The sequence below is a fragment of the Copadichromis virginalis genome, linkage group LG5 (assembly GCF_057382275.1).
Source record: "Copadichromis virginalis isolate Kocher_CV1m ecotype Utaka linkage group LG5, C_Virginalis_male_GT1.1, whole genome shotgun sequence".
NCBI lineage: Eukaryota > Metazoa > Chordata > Actinopteri > Cichliformes > Cichlidae > Copadichromis > Copadichromis virginalis.
The window spans coordinates 37,155,274-37,178,493 of NC_140622.1; the positions used below are offsets into that span (position 1 = coordinate 37,155,274).

The following is a 23,220-nucleotide window of genomic DNA, read 5'->3' on the forward strand; positions in this document are numbered from 1 at the left end:
GAAAATATGCAACTATGAACCTCATTTGTATGAAGTTTCATTAAGTGGAAGGAAAAAACAGAGATACGAAAAACTTTTTAAATACTCTCTCTGCCCACACAGCTGATCCTGCTCACCTGTTTGACCTTCTTAGTAGCTTTGCTACAATCTGTTAAGCTGGGAGACATGACACATTTGAAAGGAGAAGCACTCCACTCTGCACACACCAAACACGCTTAACGATAATGTGTGTTATGGACATTTTTTGTGGTGTTTTATAGTCATCTAAGTAGTGTTATATATTAACAAACTTTTAGATGGTTCAGATCATTAAAAATAAATAAACAATAGATAATTTTGTATCTACTCAGATTATCTTTAAGTTTTTAATTTATGATTTCATTTATTAAGGGAAATAAGTTATCCATACACAGCTGGCCCTATGCGAAAAACGTTATTCCATCTTCTCGTTTAAACAGAAGCTGTTTGACAAAGTGAAGTAAGCTAAAAGATCTCAAAAACACATGGCACAATCTGAAGGAAGTCGAGAACTGACGAGAAACACATTCAATGACATGTATCAGTCTAGAAAGGGTTAAAAAGGCCATTTCTAAGAGTTTGGGACTCCAGTGAACCACGGCAAAGCCCATTATGCACAAATGGAAAAAACTTGGAACAGTGGTGAACCTTCCCAGGAGGACAGATGCTTTAGTGTGACCTTAAACAGTTCATTCATGCTAGAAAAATCTCCAATACGGCTGAATCAAAGCACCTCTGCAAAGAACAGTGGACCAAAATTGCAACATGCCAAACAGTCTGAGCTGTTTGGCATGTTGACATTCATGATTAGCAGATTCTGTTTTTAAATCCACATTAGCTTGTGTTGCCCACAAAGGTCCATTGGGGTAAGGAGCTCAGGAGCGAGCATAAACATCACATCCTTTTAGATTTTCTTGGAAAATTTAGTCATGAGTTCTATTAAAATAGAAACCAATCTACAGGAAACTCATTTTCAAAGAATCTGTTTGCATATTGGCATTATATCCACAACCTTTTGGCCTCTTTTTTTTGACTAGAACTGCTTTTCTCTTTTTACCTCTTGGGCTTCCAGATCTGCCACAGCTGAAAAGCACCGACTTCTTAGATTTTGCATTTTAAGCCTCAGGACGTAGCCCTGTTGAGACACTGCACTCTGCTGAGTGGACGATGCTTTTATGTTTGTGGCAAACCTGCGAGATCTTAAGTCCTGTATTTGTTTTCTTTGAATCAGTGATTAGTTGTTAATTCTGTAGTTTAATAATAATTTTGTTGCTTTCTGTTCCACTCTGGACTCCAAGTAAAGGTCAAAACAGACATGTCAGCAATCAGAGTCCGAGTAGGTGAAGCGTTTTTCTGTTTCAGTTGAAGTCGGACACAAAGACAGGAATCTGGTGATCATTCTGAAAATGTTGTCCTGCTGGGACTTTTATTTAGAAATGTTTTCATCCCAAACGCCAATGGGTACAAGGAAATGACAAGGCTGTGAATCACCATGGCAACAGTGTTAATTCCCAAATACCCACCGTACCCAGATACACGTCAGCGGGTCTGAAAGCGCTTCATTTCCTGTTGTCAACAGTCTGTTTTATGGAATATAAGGCCGCCAATGTTTCTCTCCCTCTCGAACATCCCGGTGTTTTGTTTTCCTTCAGTCCATGTGAAGTTCTCCTGGAAGTGTTTCTCTGTCTTGCACCTCACTCGTTTCGTTTGTACAGAAACACACACAAAAATAAACGGGCTAAATTACAAACAACACGTGGCGAAAAAGTCCATACATACATCAAGGTTCAACCTTCTCGTCCAGTTTGAAGTTCCTTCAAAATGGTGAGACTCTCTTCGGGAACTGACCGGTGCAGTCGCTCACCTCGCCACGCTGCTCGTTTTAACAGAGTCCTTCATCCCATCACAAGAATGTAGTAACAGGAGAGCTATGGACACGTGCATGAGTCTCTTCCCACCCCATCCCCCTCCTCTTTTATCAACTTCTCTTTTTCTTTTGCTGTAAATTCATTGTGAGGGTCATGTGACGGGGCTGATGATGGAAGATGATGTGCTGGAGCTGCAGACGGCGGGGCTAGAGGCCTATAGACTGAAGGGTTTGTCTCTCGGCTTGGTTGAGGTGGCCTGAGAACATGCTGTAGCACGGCTGCTGGGCGAACTGTGTCAGGAAGTCTGTAAGGTAAGCCTGAAGAGGAGACAGAGGATACAGTGGAGGTAATCAGGTGGTAAATCCTGTGGGGAAAACAACTTAAACATTTCTTCAGCTTTAGCTCAAACATTCAGTTGGATTCGAGGATAAAGCGATCAGTTTTTGGTGTTGTGACTTTACACCCGCGATTCAAAGCATGAATGGTTCCGGCCGGTCTTTGTACCCACCTAAAAATAAATGGATGGTTTGTATTTAAGGATTCAGAAGATGGTCTCAGAGCTGTCACAGTGACTCTTTGTACAACCCAAACCTTGAACTTATCGTAATCACTGACAGGAAAAGCAGCACATTAGCATATTTTAAAAAGCCGGAACCAATAATGCACTTTTTCATGGAATTCAGTTTTAGTCAGCACTCACAGGGCTTATCAGCCTCATCTCAATTTACCCCGTTTACAGCAGCAGTTCAACACGAACCAGCCGGTAAACACCGTTGTTCCGACTAACATTATTAATGGCTCGGTTCCTCAATAGTACACAACTCGACCCAATGCCATGCATCCTGAAAAATGCTTGTTTACCAGCAGATGAAAGTGCAAATTGCGTGTCTCATCTCCAACATTAATCCAGCAGGCCATTTTATCCTAAAGCTCTGTTATAATTAGAGCGTCTTCTCATCTGATTTGACATTCTAGGGCAGAAAACGCTGGTAAACTCGCAGCAATGACCTTGGCCACTCTTAAGGGCTGCAGCCTCCCGGGCAGCTTATATATGAACATAATGTATTACAGTATGTCTGCTGGCATAATGGGTACAACCCAGTACTAGCAAGGTGACCTAATAAAGTGGCTGTTAAGTGCATAATACAGTCAATACATATTTCCCTTGTTAATACTTTGAATAGCTCACTATTGATACTCAAGATGGCAGTATAAGCTACAAACACGTGAGCAGAATATCTACACGGGTTGAAAGATGGGTAACAGAAAGGTAGTTCGTGAGGAGGTTTACTTATGTGCAACTGCTAAAAATCTATACATACACAGATATACTGTTGGCATCACTTAAGTAGATTTCAGCTACGGCCAAAAGAAAAGTACAGCACTGTAAATAGAGTTGTGTTAAATGAGGTTTAATTATCTCAAGCAGACATTTTCATTTATGAAATAGCAAAGATCCATGTTTTTATGCTTATGCATCAACCAGTGAAGATTAATCTGAGCAAGTCGATTGAACATTTAGTCTTCATTGATAGTTTATCAATGAAGACTAAATGTTCAATCTACATGATATTTGGCATAAATATCTAAATTATTGTTACTCATTCAAAGGGAACCAGCAGAAGTCTTTGACTTGTGTTTGACTAAGTGAAAGACAACAGAGAGGCCAATAAAATGTCAGAGGAAACCAGCTCCAGCAGTAAAAACACAGAAGCTGGCTTTCATATTATTATTCTCTGTCGCTCCACAGCTCCAACCAGTGTGTCCCACCCACGCTTAGATCTGAAGTAAGACACTTACCTGCAGGTCAATCTGATATATGGGGTCTTTCAAGGCATCTGGATCATCCTCATCGTCGTCCTCGTAATAATCATCATCTATAAAAATAACATTTTATTCGCTGAGGTGAAACAACGTTCTGTCATGAACACAGAGAGGGAGCTGCTCTTAGAAGAAATTAAGATGAAATCCAGTGAGGAGGTACTGGTACCGTATTTGTTAGCGGCAATGAGATCAGAAAGGAGCTGCCCCGCCAGCCCTTCGTCCTCGTCATCATCATCCTCCACCTCGTCCTCCCCCTGGTCCTCCCACATACCACTGGAATCTAAGATGAGCAGAAATAACAGCTGGTTACTGAAAGGTCTGCTGTCCCAGCAATTCAATAGAACAACTGAACAAACTGCGATTTTTCAGTAAGTCAGAAGGCTTCACCTGCCCAACATGATGCACTTCTAGAGACCTGAGTCAACATCACATTTAGGAACTACAAATATAATTGAATAAACGAGTGCATTTGTAAAAGGACTGGATCTCCCCCAACAGGCCTGTGTGGAGTTTCTGACTTCTGGTGACGGTGTACTGGGGTCCACGAGTACATACTGACTCACCTTGGCTCCAGTCTGCGGCGTTCGTCCTGCTGGCGTTTGCCTCGACTACAGTCGAAAGCTCGTTAATGATCAACTTAAAGATCTTCACCAGCAAAGGAATGTTGGTCCAACGCTCTGGATCTGTTCAATCGAAACATTTGCATTTTCTCATGATAAAACTTCTGCTTTCAGCAGTCTCTCTGTTCAAGTTCAAAATCATTTAGTGTCTTACTCTTTGCAGATTTGGAGCGTGTGCGGATGCCGTCGTCTGGACTGTAGATTTCTTCACCTTTCACCACAATGTCCTGGAGACGTTTATCATCAGTGTTGAGACTGTGCTGCAGCAGCTTGCAGAGAGCCACCGTGCTGCAGGAATTCAAGAGTACATTTGAATGGACACGTTCTTATACATCGCTTTTACACTCTGAAAATGCTTTATACAACATGCCTTGTTCACCCATTCATACAAGCACTTTTTTTTAAATGCACGAGTGCTTTCACCATGGTGTTCACTTCTTCAGATACAGTCCATAATAGACAAAGCTGAGAGTTTGTGTATTCAGGTTCTTAGTCAGATCCACCTTTCACTCATCCCAATCACTTTTAAAACAACACAGCCTGAACTCAAAGCTGAAGGTTTTCATGTTCTGACATGACGCATGTTCTTCCTTTCAGATCTTCTTTCACTGTAGGCCAAAGTAAAATCGTTGTAGTTTTCTTACCTGACCTTCCCCTCGTACTGCCCGTAGAAAAGGTGCTGCCTGCTCATCCACTCGGTCATGACGAACTCCAGGGCGGGTTTCCCTGTCGGTCCAGGCAGGCTGCACAAAAACTCCAGCAGAGGTTCCAGCTGAGAGTGAACCAGGTGGGCAAACACCATGATCAGAGACTGGAGAGGGAGGAGAAACAGGAGGTGGTTCAGATACCGGCATCCAGTGGAACTCAATTAAAATAAAGAAATTCAGCCTGCGGCCCTTCGGCAAAGCCATCAACCATCTTTCCTTCCTACCTGCATGACACTGAGGGTCTCGGCTTGCTGCATCTTGCTCAGAATCGCTCGGAGGATCTGATCCAGCTGCTCACCGAGCTCAGTTCCAGCCCGAGAGATTAAAGTGGACACCAACCTGCCCACGAAGGCGGCAGTGAACTCGGACGTCCGGGGATCCAGCAGCTGGTTGACCACCTGCATGACGTACCAAAGGCCGCTGTTTCCCTGGTCGTCCCGCCACTGGACAACCTGCTCGAGGGCGATGGAGACGTACGCCCGCAGACACTCACCGCCGTTCTGGAGAGAGGAGCGAAGTGATCAATGTGTTACACCACATGCTACATTTTACACAGTTAAAGTGACCACGTGTGACATAATTATTTCTGGACCTTTTCGTCTTTGTTTTGTTTACCTGCATTATCGCATTGTCATCAGTGCGCAGGGTGCACTGTGCCACCACAGGAAACGCTTGGCACACCAACAGCTCTGACAGAGGGGGTTTGGTGTTTCTGACAACTGTGGTCAGGATGTCAATGGACGTCTGCGACAGAGCAGGAGAACAGAAAGAGAAACCGATGTTTTCAGAAAGAATCATGATCTATCCTCAGCAATCGTCTCAGCTGGATGCAGAAAATGTCAAGTATTACATATTTAAAACACAAAAACCCCCACAAAGGGCATTTTTGGCTTCCACTGATCCACATTTCTTGGGCCAGTTCTTGTTTTTGTTGGTCTGCACGCTGACTGAAGCAATACTTATGCCCACTGTTACATGAAGACTCTTACTTGTATACTTTTTCTTCTTTAAATGTGGCAAATGTCACTGTGCAATCATTTCAAATAAGTTATTTTGAACTAACATAATAAATTATTTTTTAAAAGCAGACTGACACACATTATTGCACCTCGTAATTCTCTGAACAGCTTTGTATATGCCACCTGGTACTTACAGCGCACAGTCCGGTGGGGATCTTGTCATGTGGAGCCTGCATGATGCTGATAAGCGTGGGGATGAGACGCATCTGCATGGGGCCCTGACAGCCTTCAATCTGTGCCAGTTCCTTAAAGATGTCCTGAGCCAGGGATGCCACCACAGGGTCTGAGGACACGAGGACACAAATCTTATCACACCATGTCCTCATCCGGGAAGCACTTTGCTTGGAAAAGGTGGTACAACTTAAGATTTTGCAATCAGGTGCTGATGACCAGAGCATGCTGGGAATTTAGTTCAACAGTCAAAGAAGGTGTGAGTCAAGTACCGTTGTTATATTTAAGGAAAATGGCAATGGTGAGGGGGCAGATCTTATTCTCGGCACTGGTGGTGAACGCCGGGTCAACGGTGCAGACGATGCACAGCGTCTCCATGACAAGCGTCAGCACTTCAGAGCTGAACTGGGCGGCCAGTTGAACCAGTCCATCTAGGATGCTGGGGAGGAAGGGCTGAATGACATGTGTGCTCTCCGACAGTTTCAGCTGATCACAGTACCTGGAGACATGAACACGCAGCATCCTTAATATTTTTATAACTTTATAGTCACTGCTTTGAGGTAACACCTTTTCATGTGGGACTGTTGGCTCTACTTCATGATCTGTTTCATATTTTAGTGATGGACAAAACTAACAAGCACAGAAACCATGAAACAACTCAAGTTCAGACGAGGAAAGGATATGATGCGAAAAACCTACGAAACATAAAACCCAACTGCACAGCTGCTGAAAGAAATTAACTTATCTGATTACCTGTTGAAATTTAGACGAGAAATCAATGTGTTTGGTAAAGTTAAGCATACAGCCACTAGTCGGTTATCTTAATATCACTTAAATAGTTTAACTAATTTATGTTGTGGCTGAGTAACTTCCTGAAGTCACTGATGATGGCATGGGAGACCCACACAGAGCAAGATGCTTGAAAGTAGGGCTGGGCCATATTATACCGTTCACGGTAATACCGGTATAATGTTAGGCAACGATAGGAAAATGAAATATCGCAATAGAATGGGAGTAAAACGCGCATGCGCAGTGCCTTTGTTTTCATACGCACATGGCCGATTGTTGAGTGAAACAGATGAACCAGAACTGGTTTGTAAAAATGGTGCAACTTCAGTGATGTGGAACTGGTTTGGTGTTTGTCCGTCAGATACACGACAAAGCACATTTTTTTTGCAGAACATGCAAGCGGCCGTCGTTATTGTCGTATTTGTCGGACTAAGATGCTCTTAAATCTGGGAGTAATCTGGGTCCTAAACTCAGTACACTTCAGGTCAAACGAACACTGCAGCATCACTGAGAGTTAAAAACTGTCTAAATTCTTTCATCTTTAATAAAACGATCAGCATTGCTGCTTTACCAGGTGTAACTATAAAGTTTAACTTCCAGGCATCCATGAAAACAAAATTTATTACATTTAATGGAGTTAGAAGTTAGCAGGAAGCTAGCGGAAGTTAGCTCGCTAGTTTCGCTAGTTACCTAAGCATGATATTGCATGTTCAGAGATTTCTGAAAAAATTCAAACGTACAGCTCTGCTATCACTTCCAACATAAATGAAGACAGGAAACTAAACAGCAGTGACGTTTGTAGGGTTACTGAAGTTGGGCTAGCTGGTATATAATGATGTGCTACGTGATCGCTAGCGACACAGCTATGTTAGCATAACATAAACAGTGAAGCTGGAGGACGAACACTAACACTTTTCCACTTATAAAAGTTAACGTGAAGGTTCCTCATGGTTAGAGACAAATGCAATCGCATGGCAGGACATTGTAAACGGACCAAACTTCAGTCAGGAGAACAACTGAGATAATCCATCCACAATAGAAGGTTAGTCATTAATATACTGCAACAACATGGGAATAGAGCAGCTGCCAGAGAATTCAACATTAATGAATCAATGGTACAGAAGTGGAGGAAGCAAGAAGAATGAGTTTAATAAAGTTTGATTTATTGGACTGCTTTGTTTCGCTTAATGTGCCTTATAATCCCGTGCACCTTATGGTCCGAAAAATACGTACTGCACACTGCAGTTTAATGTTGCAAAGCACCTCTTTTTAACTTCAGTGGATATTATACATGGTTATGCTCAGGATATGTCAGCCCATTTCTACTGGAAATGCCTTTTGGTTAAATTTTCAGCAAGGAATTTGCATTTGCACTGTTACATTTTTATAAAGCTTTAATGTACATAAAAACCAGCTTCTTGTTTAAGTGAAAATAAATGGAAGGTTGTCTTTTTGCGCTAGTAATGTTGTGGAGTTGTATTTTGTCTCGCATCAATTATATCGTCAGTTATATCGTTATCGCAAATTTTCAAATATATATCGTGATAAATATTTTTGGCCATATCGCCCTGCTCTACTTGAAAGTGGACATTTAGAGGTTCCTTTAGAAATCTTTTATGAGATTCGGACAAGTCTAGGATAGTGGTTTTCCTTCTGTTCCCAGGTTTTGTGCAAATCTGAGATACCTGCCTGCTTTTTTAAACAGCTCCCGAATGTAACAGGCTACAACCTGTACCGTGGACCAAGACAAAGTTGCTCAATCACAAAATAAAAGGATGGTTTTCTTTTGGCGGTGACCTGGTTACAATTATGAACGGCTAGCTCACCCCCAGATGGCCCTGACCGCGGAGATGCGGAGAGAAGGCGGCCGGCAGTCATGGAGGGCGCTGACTGTGACCTGGAGAAACTGCTGGATGACCTCGGGAGACATGGCGGCTGTAAAGCGACTGGCCGCCCACAGAGCACGACCGAGAAGGAAGGGAGACGCCGCTGGGAAAGAAAAAACAAGCAAGATGAGGTGAGAAACATAAAGAGTGAAATAACCGTTTTCACGTTTCATTGCAGTTTGACGGCTTTGACTTGTTAAAAAAACCTAAAATATTAAAATGCAGTCTTTTATAGTTTATGGGGGAATTTCACGGCTTGTTAGATCATTCGAGGTCAGAGATATAACAAAGGACTCAAAGTTAGTTCTCGTCAGAAGTTCCACGCTCTTGCAGAAAAAACTCAGGAGCTTTGTTCCTGTTTTTCTGCTGACCGGACTCACCCGTCAGGTTGAGATCACCCAGGACAACGCCGGCCAAAAAACCGTGCATGTCAAACTGGATGCGGCCATTTTTCACGTTCTCTGTGATGATGGTCTTGACTGAGCCGAGGGCCAACATACAGGCCTCGTGGATCTTCCACCTGTTTTAAAATAAAAGCAACATAAGGAACAGAAAGCGAAAACATAGAAAGCCAGACTGGCTGTGACCGAGTCTGCCCTCACCAGTGCTCATTGCCACCGTTTTTAGCCTGCTCTGCCTCCTGGAAGTGTCTGGTTGCAGCTGCTGCCAGCGCTGCTGCGCTCTCATTCTGAAACTCTGCAGCGACGGCCTGCAAAAAGAGGTCAAAGGTTACCGTCATGATACACCTGATCAGGGCGAACCCCAGGCTGAAAAGCGAGATCATGAGCAAGTACGACTTTGACACCACAACAAACTTCTGGATGTGTTTGACTGCACAGATCTAACCTCTTCTATCATAACACTGCATGAAACACACAGTGTATAGTGAAAACAAAAACAAAACTGTTCCCATTTCTTTCACAGCTTTAAAATCTGCCTCCAGTGTCCGTGGAGGTTGTGTGTGTGTGTGTGTAGGAGAAGAAAAAGCAGAGCCAAGAGGATTATTTCCCTCAGTCTAAATACAGCTGCCTGGCAGACACGCACATCCTCATGTTCTCTGCTTTACAGCCTCAGATAAGTTCGACTTCTTGTAATTCTTTTTCATTTTATATAAATAATAACTGAAAGTTGTAAGATAAAACCTGCAAACTTATTGAAATACCTCTCTATAACCATCTTGGAACTGAAATGGCTCAAGTCAGTCAAACTAAACTAGATCAAGGAGGCTGTTAATTTACAAAAAAAAGTGCCTCTGTGTTTAAAAGCAGGTGTCATCTGTCAGCCAATTAAATAACAGCTCTCATACCTGAGACCTTTATCCAATAAGATTGCTTTACCTAAGCAGTAGGGGTGCAACAATACTCGTATTGATATTGAACCGTTCGATACAGTGCTTTCGGTCGTATGCATATGTATGAACAATACAATTTTTTTTATTTATTTTATCAACTTTTCATCTGACGATGCTGTCTGTGTTGAGCGCTAAGTGGATCTGCGTTCCACTACTCCGCCTAGGCTGCACTGTCGAGCGCAGATCCACTGAGCGCAGCGCAAGCTAGCAAGACAGAAGCTAAGCTCGTTGCAACATGGCAAATTGAACCTCCCCCACCCTCATTCAGATCTGGCCTTTGGAACTATTTTGGTTTTCATGTGAAGTATGACCCTGAAGGTCAGTGTTGGGGAGTAACGGAATACATGTACCGCCGTTACGTATTTAAAATACAAAATATGAGTAACTGTATTCCGTTACAGTTACCGTTTAAAAAGGTGGTATTTAGAATACAGTTACTTTGTTGAAATAAATGGATTACACGGCAGTACTTTCCTGTTTCATATCGTGGCGGGTCAGGACTGTTTGGGTTTTGTTTGACAGCTATGTTCTGTTGTTCCAGGTGGCAGCGTTACGGTTGCCATGGTTACAGGGTGACGCTCTCTCTCTGCGTGTTTCCTGGGTGAGAGAGCGCCTTTTGTTGTTGTTGTTGTGCTAAGCTAACAGGCAGAATGCTACAAGCATAGCTCTAAAGAATGTAGCATCATGGGCAGTGTAGTCCGTGCTGCAGGGAGAATGGACTGTCATACCCATTATGTGTCTGTGAGCGCGAGGAGGGAGAAAAAAAGCGAGTGGAAAGGTACGAGTTGTCATCGAGCAAAAACGGGAGCTGGAAGCATGTAAATATAATAATAGCCACTGCAGCCAAGAAGAGTGCCTGACGAGCCCAGTTGTAAGTAAGCTATTAAGACTCGACTGTACACCGTGTTCGTGTTTTCCTCCGAAACAATAAGTTCCGTTGGAGCAGTCTTTCAACGCCTCTCTCTGTCTCTCGCAAGAAAAGTTGACCCAGACAACAAAGTAAAGCTATTTTTCGGCTACGAGCCAACAGGGACCCCGACGTATTAGTCAGAGGTCCCTTTACTACGGGTTCGGAGCCGCGGACCTTCAGTAACAGTAATAAATCACAGCAATAGTACATTCACGTAGTTGTAAACAGCATGATAATATATTAAGTATTCCAAAGTATTCAGAATACGTTACTGTCATTGAGTAAAGTAACGGAATACGTTACAGAATACATTTTGGGGCATGTATTCTGTATTCTGTAATGGAATACATTTTAAAAGTAACCTTCCCAACACTGCTGATGGTAAGCGTGTCATGGACAAAAATAAAACAGTATGTTGGATGTGCCACGCAATGCTCAATTGTTGGGAACTAGTGCGTTAGCGCAGTTAGCTTGTTAACGTATTGACGCCGTCCAGCCCCATGCACGGGGCGATCCGCGGTAGCTCGTTAACGGAGATCTGCCGCGTTATGGCGTTAACGTCATTTCAACGAGATTAACGCTGACAGCACTAGTGGGAACACAACGAATATGACTGTAGATTTACGCCGACAGCATCCTAGTGCAAAGACAAGTGGAAGCAGAGAAAAACAACAAGCACACATGCTACAAACTTTACCCGAGTCATTTAGACAGCCGTTAGCACATGATTCTCCTTATGGGGACCTGATATGTTTAATATGCTGCTGATAATATAGCCCAGAAGAAGCGTATAGTATAGCTTTTATTTTGGAAAGAGCCATTTCTCTGTAATAAACTCTCTTTTCCAAAGACGAATGATTTCTCGATCAGATAGATTTATTTTTTTTATTTTGTTGTTTCAGCAACATTAAATTTAAAAACTGTACTTTTGAGTTAAAATATATATTTATAATTTTAATAAATTACAAATTTAAAAGGCATGAACATTTTTTTTTGCATCGAAAAAAATATCGAACTGTGACACCAAAGTATTGAACCAAACCGGGAATTTTGTGTATCGTTGCACTCCTACTAAGCAGTGATACTTTTTTTTGTTGTTCTCTCACCAGCAGCAGGTCCTGAGCAGAGATCCTGACAGAGTAGGAGAAGGTGTCATCATCCTCGTCCTCCACAAACTGCTGCGGGTTAGCTGTCCACACTTTGATCTGAAGAGAAACAACACAAATATACTTAGTTTTTTCTTTTTTACTTCCACCTACACGTGCATCTTCTACCAGATGTTGCAGTCGTTTCTCACCTGGTCCTCAGTGATCTGCATGTACAGGATGATGTAATAGATGAGTTCAGGCAGCGCCTTCCTCACCGTGCTCTTCAACTTGTTGTTCTCCAGCAGCGTGTGGACAAACTCAAAGATGCTGAACACCAAATTCTCAAAGCCCAAAACCTCACCTGCAAAAACACAAGCAACCAAATAAATAAATAAGTGGATAACAATATTAATAACCATGTGTAACACAGCAAGACTTGAATTCTGCTCACCGTCTGAGTCTACTGGGTCGTCCACTTCCTCTGTGTAGTTCACTTCTGTTCTCACATAAGTGAAGATCTGGTTAAGGATCAATGCACTCACAAAAACGTTTTTCTCTCATTAATGGCTGTAAATTTAATTATTATATGAGATGACCCTATACAGACAGCTTGTCTGTGAAGTCCATTACCTTGTCACACCCCAGTGCTTCTTTAAGTATGTCAAAGGAGGTTTTGATCCTGCTGAGTAAGCAGGTGATTTCCATACATTAAAAACTGCGACAGTAATGTGGATTAGTGGTTTAGAGAAACTGTCAAATAAACAAGAGATCACAAGTCACAGCAAATGACCTGTCTGTCTGCAAGATGCCCAAAAGGAAGTCAAACCTCGAGGTAAGAAGTGTTCAGCCCCAAAACAAATGCTCTTCAAACGATTGCTGGGAGCGAGGAAACAGCTAATACATAGATGACAGGATATAAAGCTGCGCTTTCAGTCAGTGTATTCCACACAATGGGTAATATCTGCTGCATGGAGGACACCATGGGTTTGGGGAAGTTCTTTACCAATGCTGTCACTGCCTGTGAGACGAATAAGCAAAGAAAACAAGGATTTGAACCCTGGAAAGTAGCCACAGACAAAAAGAAAACTAAAAGACTGACTTAACGTTTGCAGATCATAATCAGTCCGACAAAAGGGTCCAAGTGCACAGAGTTTCTCACCTTGAGGACTTCCATCTTGAGGCCGCTATCAGACGTGGGCCCATCGGGCATCTGCAGGGCTTGGACAAACGCTTCTGTGAACTGCTGCACCACAGGGAAGATCAACGCTTTGGCTGCACCCTACACCCAGGTCAATAAGAACGATTATTAAAAAACACAGCAACAGCGACTCAGGTCTATACCTTCCACTTTAATGCAGATATAAAAGTGATGCATGAGTAGAAGCCTTTTTGAAAGGCCATCAACTTAAAACTGAAACGTTTGCTGACCCCGCCTCACCTTTTCAAGCTCTTCAATAGCACAGATCAGGTTGGCACAGGTGGTGAATATCTCCACTGCTCTGGAGCGAGTACGAATACTGTAAACCTGCAAAAGTGAAAACAGTTCAGGGAGGCGATCCATGCCGGTGTATCACACAAATGCAATGTGCAGTCATTAATGGCAGTCACAGAAAACAGGACTGTTCAGACTGACAGCTGTAAAATGTGTGCCTGCATCCACAGAGGCTCAATACTGATAGAGATAAGGAGCACATAAGGAGATATAGGAGTACCTCTGCCATGGAAAAGATCTTATACATCTCTGGTAAGATGACTGGAGCCACTAGCGGCATCTGGGTGTCTGTCACCTCTCGAGTAAACTCTGCAAAAAAAAAAGAAGTTGTAAACTAAAGACTCTGAAAAATGGAAATGCATAAAGCTAATCTTCAAGAACTTAGCCGTAGTCTAAGCTAAAAAAACAACAAAAAAACTCAACTGCTCCTGAGATCACAGTCACTTTAAGCGTTGACTTCCAAAACGGATCAAATGTTTGTGCAACCTTTAAAATTCCCCAAGCAGATAGACTTATTGTGTTATTTATATGTTACTACATACCCGTGAGCACCCTCATGGCCCCGTGCACGGCATTAACGTCTCCGCTGACCAGCATCTCCATCAGGAGGGTGAAGAGCTGCGGCCACGCCTCAGGCCAGTCCCAGTGGGCGATGGCCGACACGGCGTACGCAACACTGGAGCGGACTTTGCTGATGGACTCCCGCAGACCGCTGGGCAGCAGCTCCCTAATGGCGGCTTTCGCCTGGAGGGGAACAACAAAAGTCCGACTCGCTTTGGCTTCAATCGTGTAACAGGGGTGTAGAGTTGGGTGATCTGCCCCTCCGCTCCCTCACTCTGACCACTGATTATACTTACTAATAATCAGACATAGGTCACTTTTACAATTACTTTCCTTCTTTGAGACGAGGCTGGATACCGAAGGCTGTTCTTAAAAAGGGCAAATTAAATACCACTGCAGGATTTATAAGCATTGCTGTTACTTCTTCTCAATTATGGATAAGTTATTATACTTCTCTGAGCGGGCAGCCACCTCTCAGATACTACAGCACCATGTGGCCTACAGAGTGAGTCCCTGCTGTAAGTGACAATGTCTTTACCCCCCTCAGTAATGATGAATCATCCTTTTGCCATTGCACTGTTGGAACAATACTAGCAGTGCCTGAAGCAGAGCGTTTTTGGTTTTTAATACATCTGAAAGCAGGCCTAAAACATGGTTTTTCTTCACTGTCATAATGCGTGAGAAATGATGTAGCTAAAGTTTGAATTTGCAACATAATTAAAAGTGTTTGAGATGCCTGAACATGCTTCCTGAGATTGAGGATGAAGCAGGGTTTACCTGATCTGTGGTTTCAGGAGGCCTGAACTTCTCCGATTGGGAACACCAGTGAGTCTCCACATACTGCTTCAGGATGACGGATGCCAACTGTAAACACAGCCAACCACACAAACAAGAAAATGATGAGGAACAACAGAAAAAGTGGTGTTTGTTGTAAAGGTTCATTTTTTTTTCTTTTTCAGTTTCTCTCCTGCTCACCTGACGAATGGCAAGTGCTCCCTGAGGGTCGACTGTGAGTTCTGCCAGGTGGACGCCAAACTCTGCAATGTGAACAAATCAGCAAGGACAACAGGATATAAATACACAACTAAATGCATATCAGCTCGCTTAGAGCATGATGAATATAGAAAAAGCCAAATGTGGATGTATAAATACTGAATTTATAAATGAGGTTTTTGCTAATCCTACACATTTCCATTATTAATTTTCACTATGGTTTAAAGAGCCTGGCAAAATATGAAAATATGCATCCTTCAGCAGCAACAGGATGACAAGGGATCAGTGTGTGACATTAAGTAAGAGACATGAGACACACCATACAGGCAGAGGGAAAAAACTCGAGCGGAGCATGCTTTAGTCTGAACATGGCATGCAGGGTGCCAAAGACATCAGGGTGACATCAGGCGCCAGAAGACAATGTTAGTGCTGACAATCCCATAGTGCGGCTGCCTTAGAGCGGGGCCAGCGGAAAGGGTCGGCTCGCTGCGATACTGCAGTACAGCCGACATCAGTGCGCACAATTAGCCTTTCACCAGCAGCACGAGGACTGCAGGACAAACAATGGGAGGTCTAGCAGAGTCAGAGCTACACCCCCCTGGCTACAGTATCCATCTGTCCAAATTTTACTAAAAATCAGTGTCTTTTTATTTCTCTATCAAAAAAAGAAGAAAAGTAATCAAGTCTTAAAACTTTGCCAACAGATGAACTGCATAAAGCAACACCACAAGATTACTTCAGGATCTACGTTAACATGTTCTAAGTACAAGCATCACTACTACTTTCTTTTCCCCCCTCATTAATACAATTCTGACACACATTCTGTGGCTTTGATGGTTTCCTCCTACACTGAAGCCTCAGACTTTTCCCACTCCATATGAAACACTAACAGCTCTTTCATTGGCCATCCTGTGTGTACTGCCCTCCCTGCTGGTCCTGATGGTGCAGGAAGCTGGAAGTCTGGGAGAAGCCCCTGCCCCCCGGGGACACATCTTCGCGGGGAAAAAAAAAACAATCTGTCAGTAAGGCATTCAATTGTTAGCATAGTGACGGCGCAATTAATGAATGTTTAATATTAGGCAGGCGGCGAATCCGCTATTGTCCGGGCGGTCAAACAGCGGATTTTGGAGTTTGCGTGAACGTGACCAAAGTAGCTGCTCTCAAAAAAGGAGAGAGACAGAAAAAAGTGGTAATATTTTTTATCAAGATGTTCACGCGCACCTGGCTGAAAAGACCACGCGACTCTTGTCTTTCCCTTTGGTTTACTGACGCAGATGTTGAACCCAGAGTCGATCCCGCCGCCGTGCTGCTGAGGCCGGGGTGCACACAGCTCCCATGTGCTTCATCAAACTTGGTAACTAGGTCCGAGCTACTGACCACACTTGTGACACATCCGGCTGTCCGAACCGATCGCCTGAGCAAAGCAACCGGCCAGTCTCGAACCCCAATCGAAGATCATCATCATTATTATCTTAATCATCACCAACTCCTGGAAATGTGGCCTAATGTTTGCTCCGGGGAGCCAGGACAGTCGCTCAGCTAACGTAATGACTGCTAGCTTAGTCACAAAGTTAGCCCCAATAACGGCGGCCGTCAGCTGTTCGCGCACTGGGCGCGAAGCGGAGGCCCCCGTGCTGTTAATAAGCGACAACACCCCGGTTAACTTCTCAAAGCGCTGTTCAGACCCCGGCTGCCACTCACCCTCTGTCACTTCCAGCACTTTGATCTGCTCCTCCGCGGCGGCGCGCACTTCTTGGACCGGGGACAGGATGGCCGTCAGCGTCTCGATCAGAGCCTCTTTAAGTCCCTGCTGGACCGAACCGGGCCGAACGCTACCCGCTGCACTCATGCCTGCTGTGTTTTCACCCGCAGCCCGCTACAGTCAGTCTACCAGCAGCTGTAGCACCACCACCCGGGGAGGAGCGACGAGCCACGGCCACAGAGGCGAAGCGCGCCAATGCATGGAAACGCGGAGGCGGGGTTTTTGCGGGAGGAAGTGTGTTTGTCGTCCGGTTAGGCCCACGTGTTTTTCTCCCTTTGTTTTTGTTTTTATATTTTAGCGCCCTCTGGTGGAGCGGAGGAAATTTATGATTTTGAGCTCAGGTAAATAATAATAATAATAATTATTATAATAATAATAATAATAATTATTATTATTATTATTATTATACTAGTTGTAGTATTGCGTATAGTAGAGCTCTCATAGTAAAGGCTATATTAAAGATTTTGTGTTATTGCAGGCATGGTTCATGGAAACTTAGATAGTGAGATCCACTGTGATGTATGGTAAGGAGACGGTGGCACACTAACATGAAGACAGGAGGCTGGAGGTGCCAGTTGAAGATGTTGACAATTTCATTGGGAGTGGCCAGGATAATTAGATGAGTTAATCAGATTGATAGTTCAGGTTGAACAGTTTGGAGACAAAGTTAGTTTGGACATGTGCTGAGGAGGGATAGTGGACAGAGTCGAGAAGGACATGCAGAGGAAAGTTGGGGTGAGAGCCAGAGGCAGATGATCTGCTGTGGCATAACAGTTTCTATGCGCTATACGGCATATGTAGCTCTCCAGAAGACTGGTAACATGTCCTGGGTGTACCCCACCTGGCCCCATGACAGAAGTGGAAATGGATGGATGGAGTTATATATATTTATATTTGTCTCGCCATATAAAGAGGTCAAAGTAACCGTAGCCTAACCTTAAGTGTGAACAACTTGCAAAATCTTGGAGGAATCTGAGCTACCAGCTTCACCATATAATCCTACAGCGAAACAGTGTGTGCAATTTGCAAGGCTGTTACATTTACATCCCTAATACTTTCCCTTCACACTGTTAATCATAAAATGTGTGGCGGTTTGGATGTCTGAATATAAAAATCTTGTGTTATTATTCACTGCTCTAAGATGTACAACATACAGGAAAAATGACTTATGGAAAACTAGCAAATATTGTAGAAACTCAATTACAAAATATAATTTTTTTCTTGTAAAATCCCCACTCGTATGTGACTTTGGCAAATATGTAAATATAAAAAGCATAAAAAAAGTATCAAAACTAACCATACGCTCTGTTGCCAGTTATGAGGTATACCTTGGTAAAAGCAATAGTCCATGGACCTGGAAACCAATGTCCCAAACTAAAGAAGGGACATTGGTTTCCAGGCCTATAATTATATACTTACAGAAAATCCATTAAATGTGGTGCTCCTCAAGGCTCCATCTTAGGTCCTCTTTTATTCCCTTTTCTCTCTCGTTACATGTTACTCTTTGGCTACATCTCTCAAAAAGAGAATATTTATTATTGCCAACATGTGGATCTGCCACGCTGCCACATTAGTCGATAATGCCATGAAACGTTTGACTTATGCTGTATGAAGAAAATCTTTGACTTTTTGGGATGATCGCAAATCACAGATTTAATTTATTTATCATTTGCTTTTAAAGAACTCCATGGATCAGCCAGCACCACAATATAGAACAATAGTTCTAATACCATACTGTGGCTCTAGGTCACTGAGGTCCTCCTCCAAACTTCTTTCAGACCCCAGCTCTTGACTAAGAACCAAAGTTGACAAGACTTTGCAGGGCTCATCCAGAAAGCAGCAATCATTTCTTGAAATTCACCTTTTAGTCAAGTCTGAGGTGCCTCGTAGTTTCTGTCAAGTCCATTGTGAACATGCTGCTCTTTCACTTGTTCTATATTTTCGTATTTGTAGAATTGATTTTCTTTTAATAATTTTTACCTTGAGTTTTTTTTAAATTAAAATGACTACTACTAGTCTGAAAAACAGAAAATATCCACTGAGCAGAGGTGCTCTGCATAATAGCCAGTCTGCTTCAAGTTGATAGGAAGGCAAGACAGGTAAGACGATAACCCAAATAACTCATTACAACAAAGGTATGCAGAAAAATGTTCCGTCTTGATGAGTCTTGTTTTCTGCAGACGTCAGACGTTGGGTTAAACAACATGAGAGCACGGATAAATCCTGCCGTGTGTGAGTGTCTTGAGGCTGCTGGTGGTCTAATTGTGTGGGGACTTTTTTTGGCACACTCTTGGCCCTTTAGTACCAAACTTTAAACAGCAAGTATTGTTGCTGACCATATCCATTCCTTTATGATCACAGTTGAACCATCTCCTTTATATAAAGCACAATTTCACAGAATTTGAATAATCTCAAACTAGTTTCTTCAACGTGTTTAAAATATTGACTGTACTCAAAGGGCCTCCACAGCCACCAGATTTCAACCCAACAGAGGACTTTTAGGATGTGGTGGAATGAGAAATTTGCATCATGGATGTGCAGCAACTGTGCGATTTTGTCATATGACTATAAACTGAAATCTCTGAGGAATCTTTTTCCAGCACCTTCTTCATGAAGAATTAAGACAGTTCTGAAGCCAAAGGAGGTCCAACCCAGTACAGGCAAGATGTACCTAATATAGTGGCTGGTGAGTGTATATGTGACTTTGTTTTTATTTTTTAATTTGTTATGCACTCTTTGTTCTTTCTCTATATGAATAAAACATGATATACTCTGAACAGTTACCACTTGTGATAAAAAAAAAAAGAAAAGAAAATAAGGTTAATAAAATATGAATCCCCCCACTAATCATTAAGGACTGGATTCACTGCGTGGCTGAGGTGTTAGACAGCGACTGCTTCAGCTCGTGTAATGTTGATCTAATATACCGATTTCTAAGAACAAACCAAAGACTAAAACAACCGTTTCCTCTTGTTTGAGCAAAAAGAATTTGGTTTATGTAGAAACAAGCAATGTTTTGCAACTGGATATTTCCCTCCTCTCCAAAAGAGTTAAAGCTAAAAATAAAAAAAAGAGAAATGAACACCCACCCCGCTGCACCCAGAATTGCCACCACCTGAAAATATTTGCAGGTTACGGACAGAAAGCAAAGGAAACCCGGGCGACAGCTCACAAGGGTGATGGGGAGGTAAGTGTACAGTACATATATATAAAATATAAAATCTGACATATATTTTATATATATATATATTAAATTGTGTTAGGATTCAGTATCGTTCACTACACAGCATTAAAGTGGTGTGTCTTCTTATCTTTTTTCCTTCATTTTTCTTTTTTCCAACGCTATCATATAAACCAGAGGAGAGTCAAAACAAAACAAATGAATCAACGAACAAACAAATGTGGGAATAAAATGGAAACTAAGCAACAGACGAAAGGCCTCCGCCCGATCCGATGCCCGTTCCCCGTCCCCCTCCACCCCACAACCACCCTCCCCAGCGGGAGGGGTGAGCTAGCCCGGACGAGGTGGGACAGACCCGTCCAGCTGTACAGCGCAGTGAAACATAACTTACATATTAGCTCATTTTTACACGTACAGTCGTGATCAAGGCACAGGGATCTTCTACAAGTTATTTTTTTTTTTTTTTCAATAAAGTTGTACAAAATAATACATTTTACAGTCTGTACAGGAATAATAGTCCAGCAGTAAAATAAAGACAGACGTACTTAAAGCCAGGAAGGGAGGAGGTGGGAATGGGAGAAGTGAGAGAACAAGACGAAAGGTAAACGGTGTGGAGGTGGGTCATAGTGTGGACAAGGAGGCCTGTGAGTGCATGTGCACGGGTGTGTGTGTTAGTGTGTCCGTGTGTGCTGCCAGGTCAGAATGTCGCATCCAGCCCCGACGAGTCGTTTCTTCAACTTCGTACGTTCCTTTTGCGTCGTCATGCTTTCCTTGTTAAATAAAAATTCCACATATTCAATAGTTGTCAAATAGCAGCAGGAGCAAAGGGGGCGAGGATGTATATATTTTATATATGTGTGTATGTGTGTGTGTGGCTGTTGGAGGTTTAAATGGTGCACAAAGGCAGATCTCACACACACAGTGTACACCCACACACAACATGGGGTAAAAACTAACAAAAACTTAAAAGTTGAATTGCGTTATTACAGGAATATATAATATTTATATTTATATATTTATATATATATATATACATATTTATATACACACATATATAAATATCTATATATATAGCTTGGATTTTTTGCACTGCATGAAGTTCACTGGTATGCATGAGTTTATGCATTGTATGATATTCATCTTGTTTATTTTTTTTTCTTTTTTTCTGTTGTTGTTTTCTGCATCCCTCCTTGGTTGGATTCTTGAAGAGCCGTGTGGTCTTCTGTTAGAGTCACGCTCACGTCCGCAGGCAGCCATTAGTCAATTAGTCCATCTGTCCATCTCTGGGCACAAAACAGCCCTCCTCTGTATCATTTTGCCACCCTCGCTGTCTGCCGTTCCCTTCCTTCGTGTTCAGCACTAGGTGAATAAACTCGTCCCTCTCAGAAGGCATTATTCAATTTAGCCTCTGCCGACTTTGGAAAGCAGTAGAACTTGACTTTTGAAAGGCTCTGTGAGAGTGTATGCGTCTTACTGCTGTATTAAAACCTATCTGAAGTCGTCTCTCATATCTGTGTGTGTTTGTGTACCTGTGAGCATGTGTGTTCATTTAACTGAGAGAGAGCTAAAAGGAGAGTTCGCCTACACTCAGGGATTCCAGTCCTGACCCTCTTTCCTGGGTCAAAGTGTGGCTGAGTACAGCAGTCAGTCCAGGCTGATAGTTGATGATGTGGTGTATCTGTAACAACGTTTCCTTTGTTTTGAAAAGAGTCTTTCCGCTGTTCAGCTTTTCTGCAGTTGTGTTTATCGGGAGAAGCTGTATCGGAGTGGAGGGGAGGGCAAGGCGCTCAGTTGCTTGCTCAGATGTTAGGTGAAGTTGGTGGAAGTGGATGAGTGATTGGCTAACTGGTCGGGAGGGGGTGTTTAGCTAGGTATGATGATAGGTAGTTAGGTAAGATTGGACGCCGCTGCCAATCACAAGAGCTCATACTGCCGTAGGTGCATCCTCTGTATGATGTCGCGACAGTCATTGAAGACGCGGCGGATGTTTTCTGTGTCAACCGCACAGGTGAAGTGGGGATAACAGTAATGCCGCCCGTCTCCGCTGGCTGTGCTGATCCTCTGAGAAAAGAGACACACAAAGACTAGTTGGTACTGACGATGCCCGCAGAGTAACGCTGATCTAAACTTGTCTACCACTTTTTATTATATAGAAGGGAGTATCTGTATATTATCGTTTCTATATTATCATGTATTTTTTTAATGTAACTATTGAGCTGTCATACATTCCTAATATCCAAAGTTAAAAAAAACCTTATGGGCGAAAATCAGAGAACACTTATATATGCAGTATACTCATTAAAATATAATTATTCTAACACCAAACTGAGGGAGAACTTTTTTCCAGTGGCAGGTATTATACTCACCCACTGATACACATTGATAGTTTATGTACTCTGGTGTAGTGACAAAATCTACATCTCTGGGACATAAGCGGTCCATCAAATGCTCAAAAACACTGAAACTATGTTCAGCTCCTTCAGCAGTGCCAGAGTAGAGAGACTGAGTGGAGTTCAAGCCAATTTGGAAACCACATCCCATGTAAATCAGCCTCTAAAGGAATTTTGTCAGGAATATAACTCAAACCTCATATTAGTCTTTTATGTCATATAAAGAATAGAAAAAAGGGAAACTAAAGTCAAAGAGGCAAAACAGGTTTTGCCTCTGACTTTTGTACACACCAGAAATTCATCCCGTATGAAGTACTTTGCCCTGGTAACACGGGGATCTTCACCTGGCTCTGGTATTGCTGTTGGAAGAAGAAATCTGGTCACATTCGAGTCACCTTCACGCTGCAGCATTAAATAGTCACACGGTGCAGCACTGTTACCACAGAATAAACCACATTAGAGTTAAACTGGTAAAAATGGCCAATACTTTACTTGATCTCAGGACCGTAACTACTGATTCTCACTGAGCGTGAGGAGAAAAACCTCAGCATGTTTACATATTAACTAGGGGTGCAACGATACACAAAATT

General features: G+C 42.7%; 2 protein-coding genes across 4 annotated transcripts in view; both read right to left on the minus strand.

Annotated features, from left to right (window-relative positions):
* Positions 1-1,412: 1,412 nt before the first annotated feature.
* Positions 1,413-17,299, minus strand: ipo9 (importin 9). The gene is made up of 24 exons (XM_085457635.1): positions 16,999-17,299; positions 15,280-15,341; positions 15,082-15,168; positions 14,286-14,487; positions 13,964-14,052; positions 13,690-13,776; positions 13,411-13,530; positions 13,169-13,269; positions 12,703-12,761; positions 12,461-12,612; positions 12,270-12,368; positions 9,505-9,611; positions 9,283-9,422; positions 8,843-9,005; positions 6,500-6,726; positions 6,191-6,339; positions 5,653-5,781; positions 5,262-5,537; positions 4,975-5,141; positions 4,485-4,618; positions 4,274-4,393; positions 3,877-3,990; positions 3,687-3,763; positions 1,413-2,203 (listed from the first exon to the last, which is right to left on the minus strand). Exons 1-24 carry the CDS (start codon positions 17,144-17,146, stop codon positions 2,093-2,095), a joined length of 3,120 nt encoding a protein of 1,039 aa, XP_085313761.1. The 5' UTR covers positions 17,147-17,299; the 3' UTR covers positions 1,413-2,092.
* Positions 17,300-20,357: 3,058 nt separating this feature from the next.
* LOC146710269 (guanine nucleotide-binding protein G(s) subunit alpha-like) overlaps positions 20,358-23,220 on the minus strand; it is a 56,455-nt gene continuing 53,592 nt past the window's right edge. For all 3 annotated transcript variants that reach the window (XM_085457639.1, XM_085457640.1, XM_085457638.1), the window contains 2 exons: positions 22,922-22,989; positions 20,358-22,301 (listed from right to left, as the gene is read on the minus strand). In XM_085457639.1, coding sequence (XP_085313765.1) covers positions 22,155-22,301; positions 22,922-22,989 — 215 coding nt within the window. In that variant the 3' untranslated portion in view covers positions 20,358-22,154. The remainder of the gene's footprint in view (positions 22,302-22,921; positions 22,990-23,220) is intronic.

What these genes read in the sequence shown, in the direction of transcription:
- ipo9 (XM_085457635.1), bottom strand. Translation starts at nt 17,146, where the DNA reads ATGAGTGCAGCGGGTAGCGTTCGGCCCGGTTCGGTCCAGCAGGGACTT. An exon ending in GGCCATGAGGGTGCTCACGG is followed by an intron (nt 14,053 to 14,285) that starts GTATGTAGTAAC and finishes TTTTTTTTGCAG; the next exon opens with AGTTTACTCGAGAGGTGACA. An exon ending in ATGACAATGCGATAATGCAG is followed by an intron (nt 5,538 to 5,652) that starts GTAAACAAAACA and finishes TCCTCTCTCCAG; the next exon opens with AACGGCGGTGAGTGTCTGCG.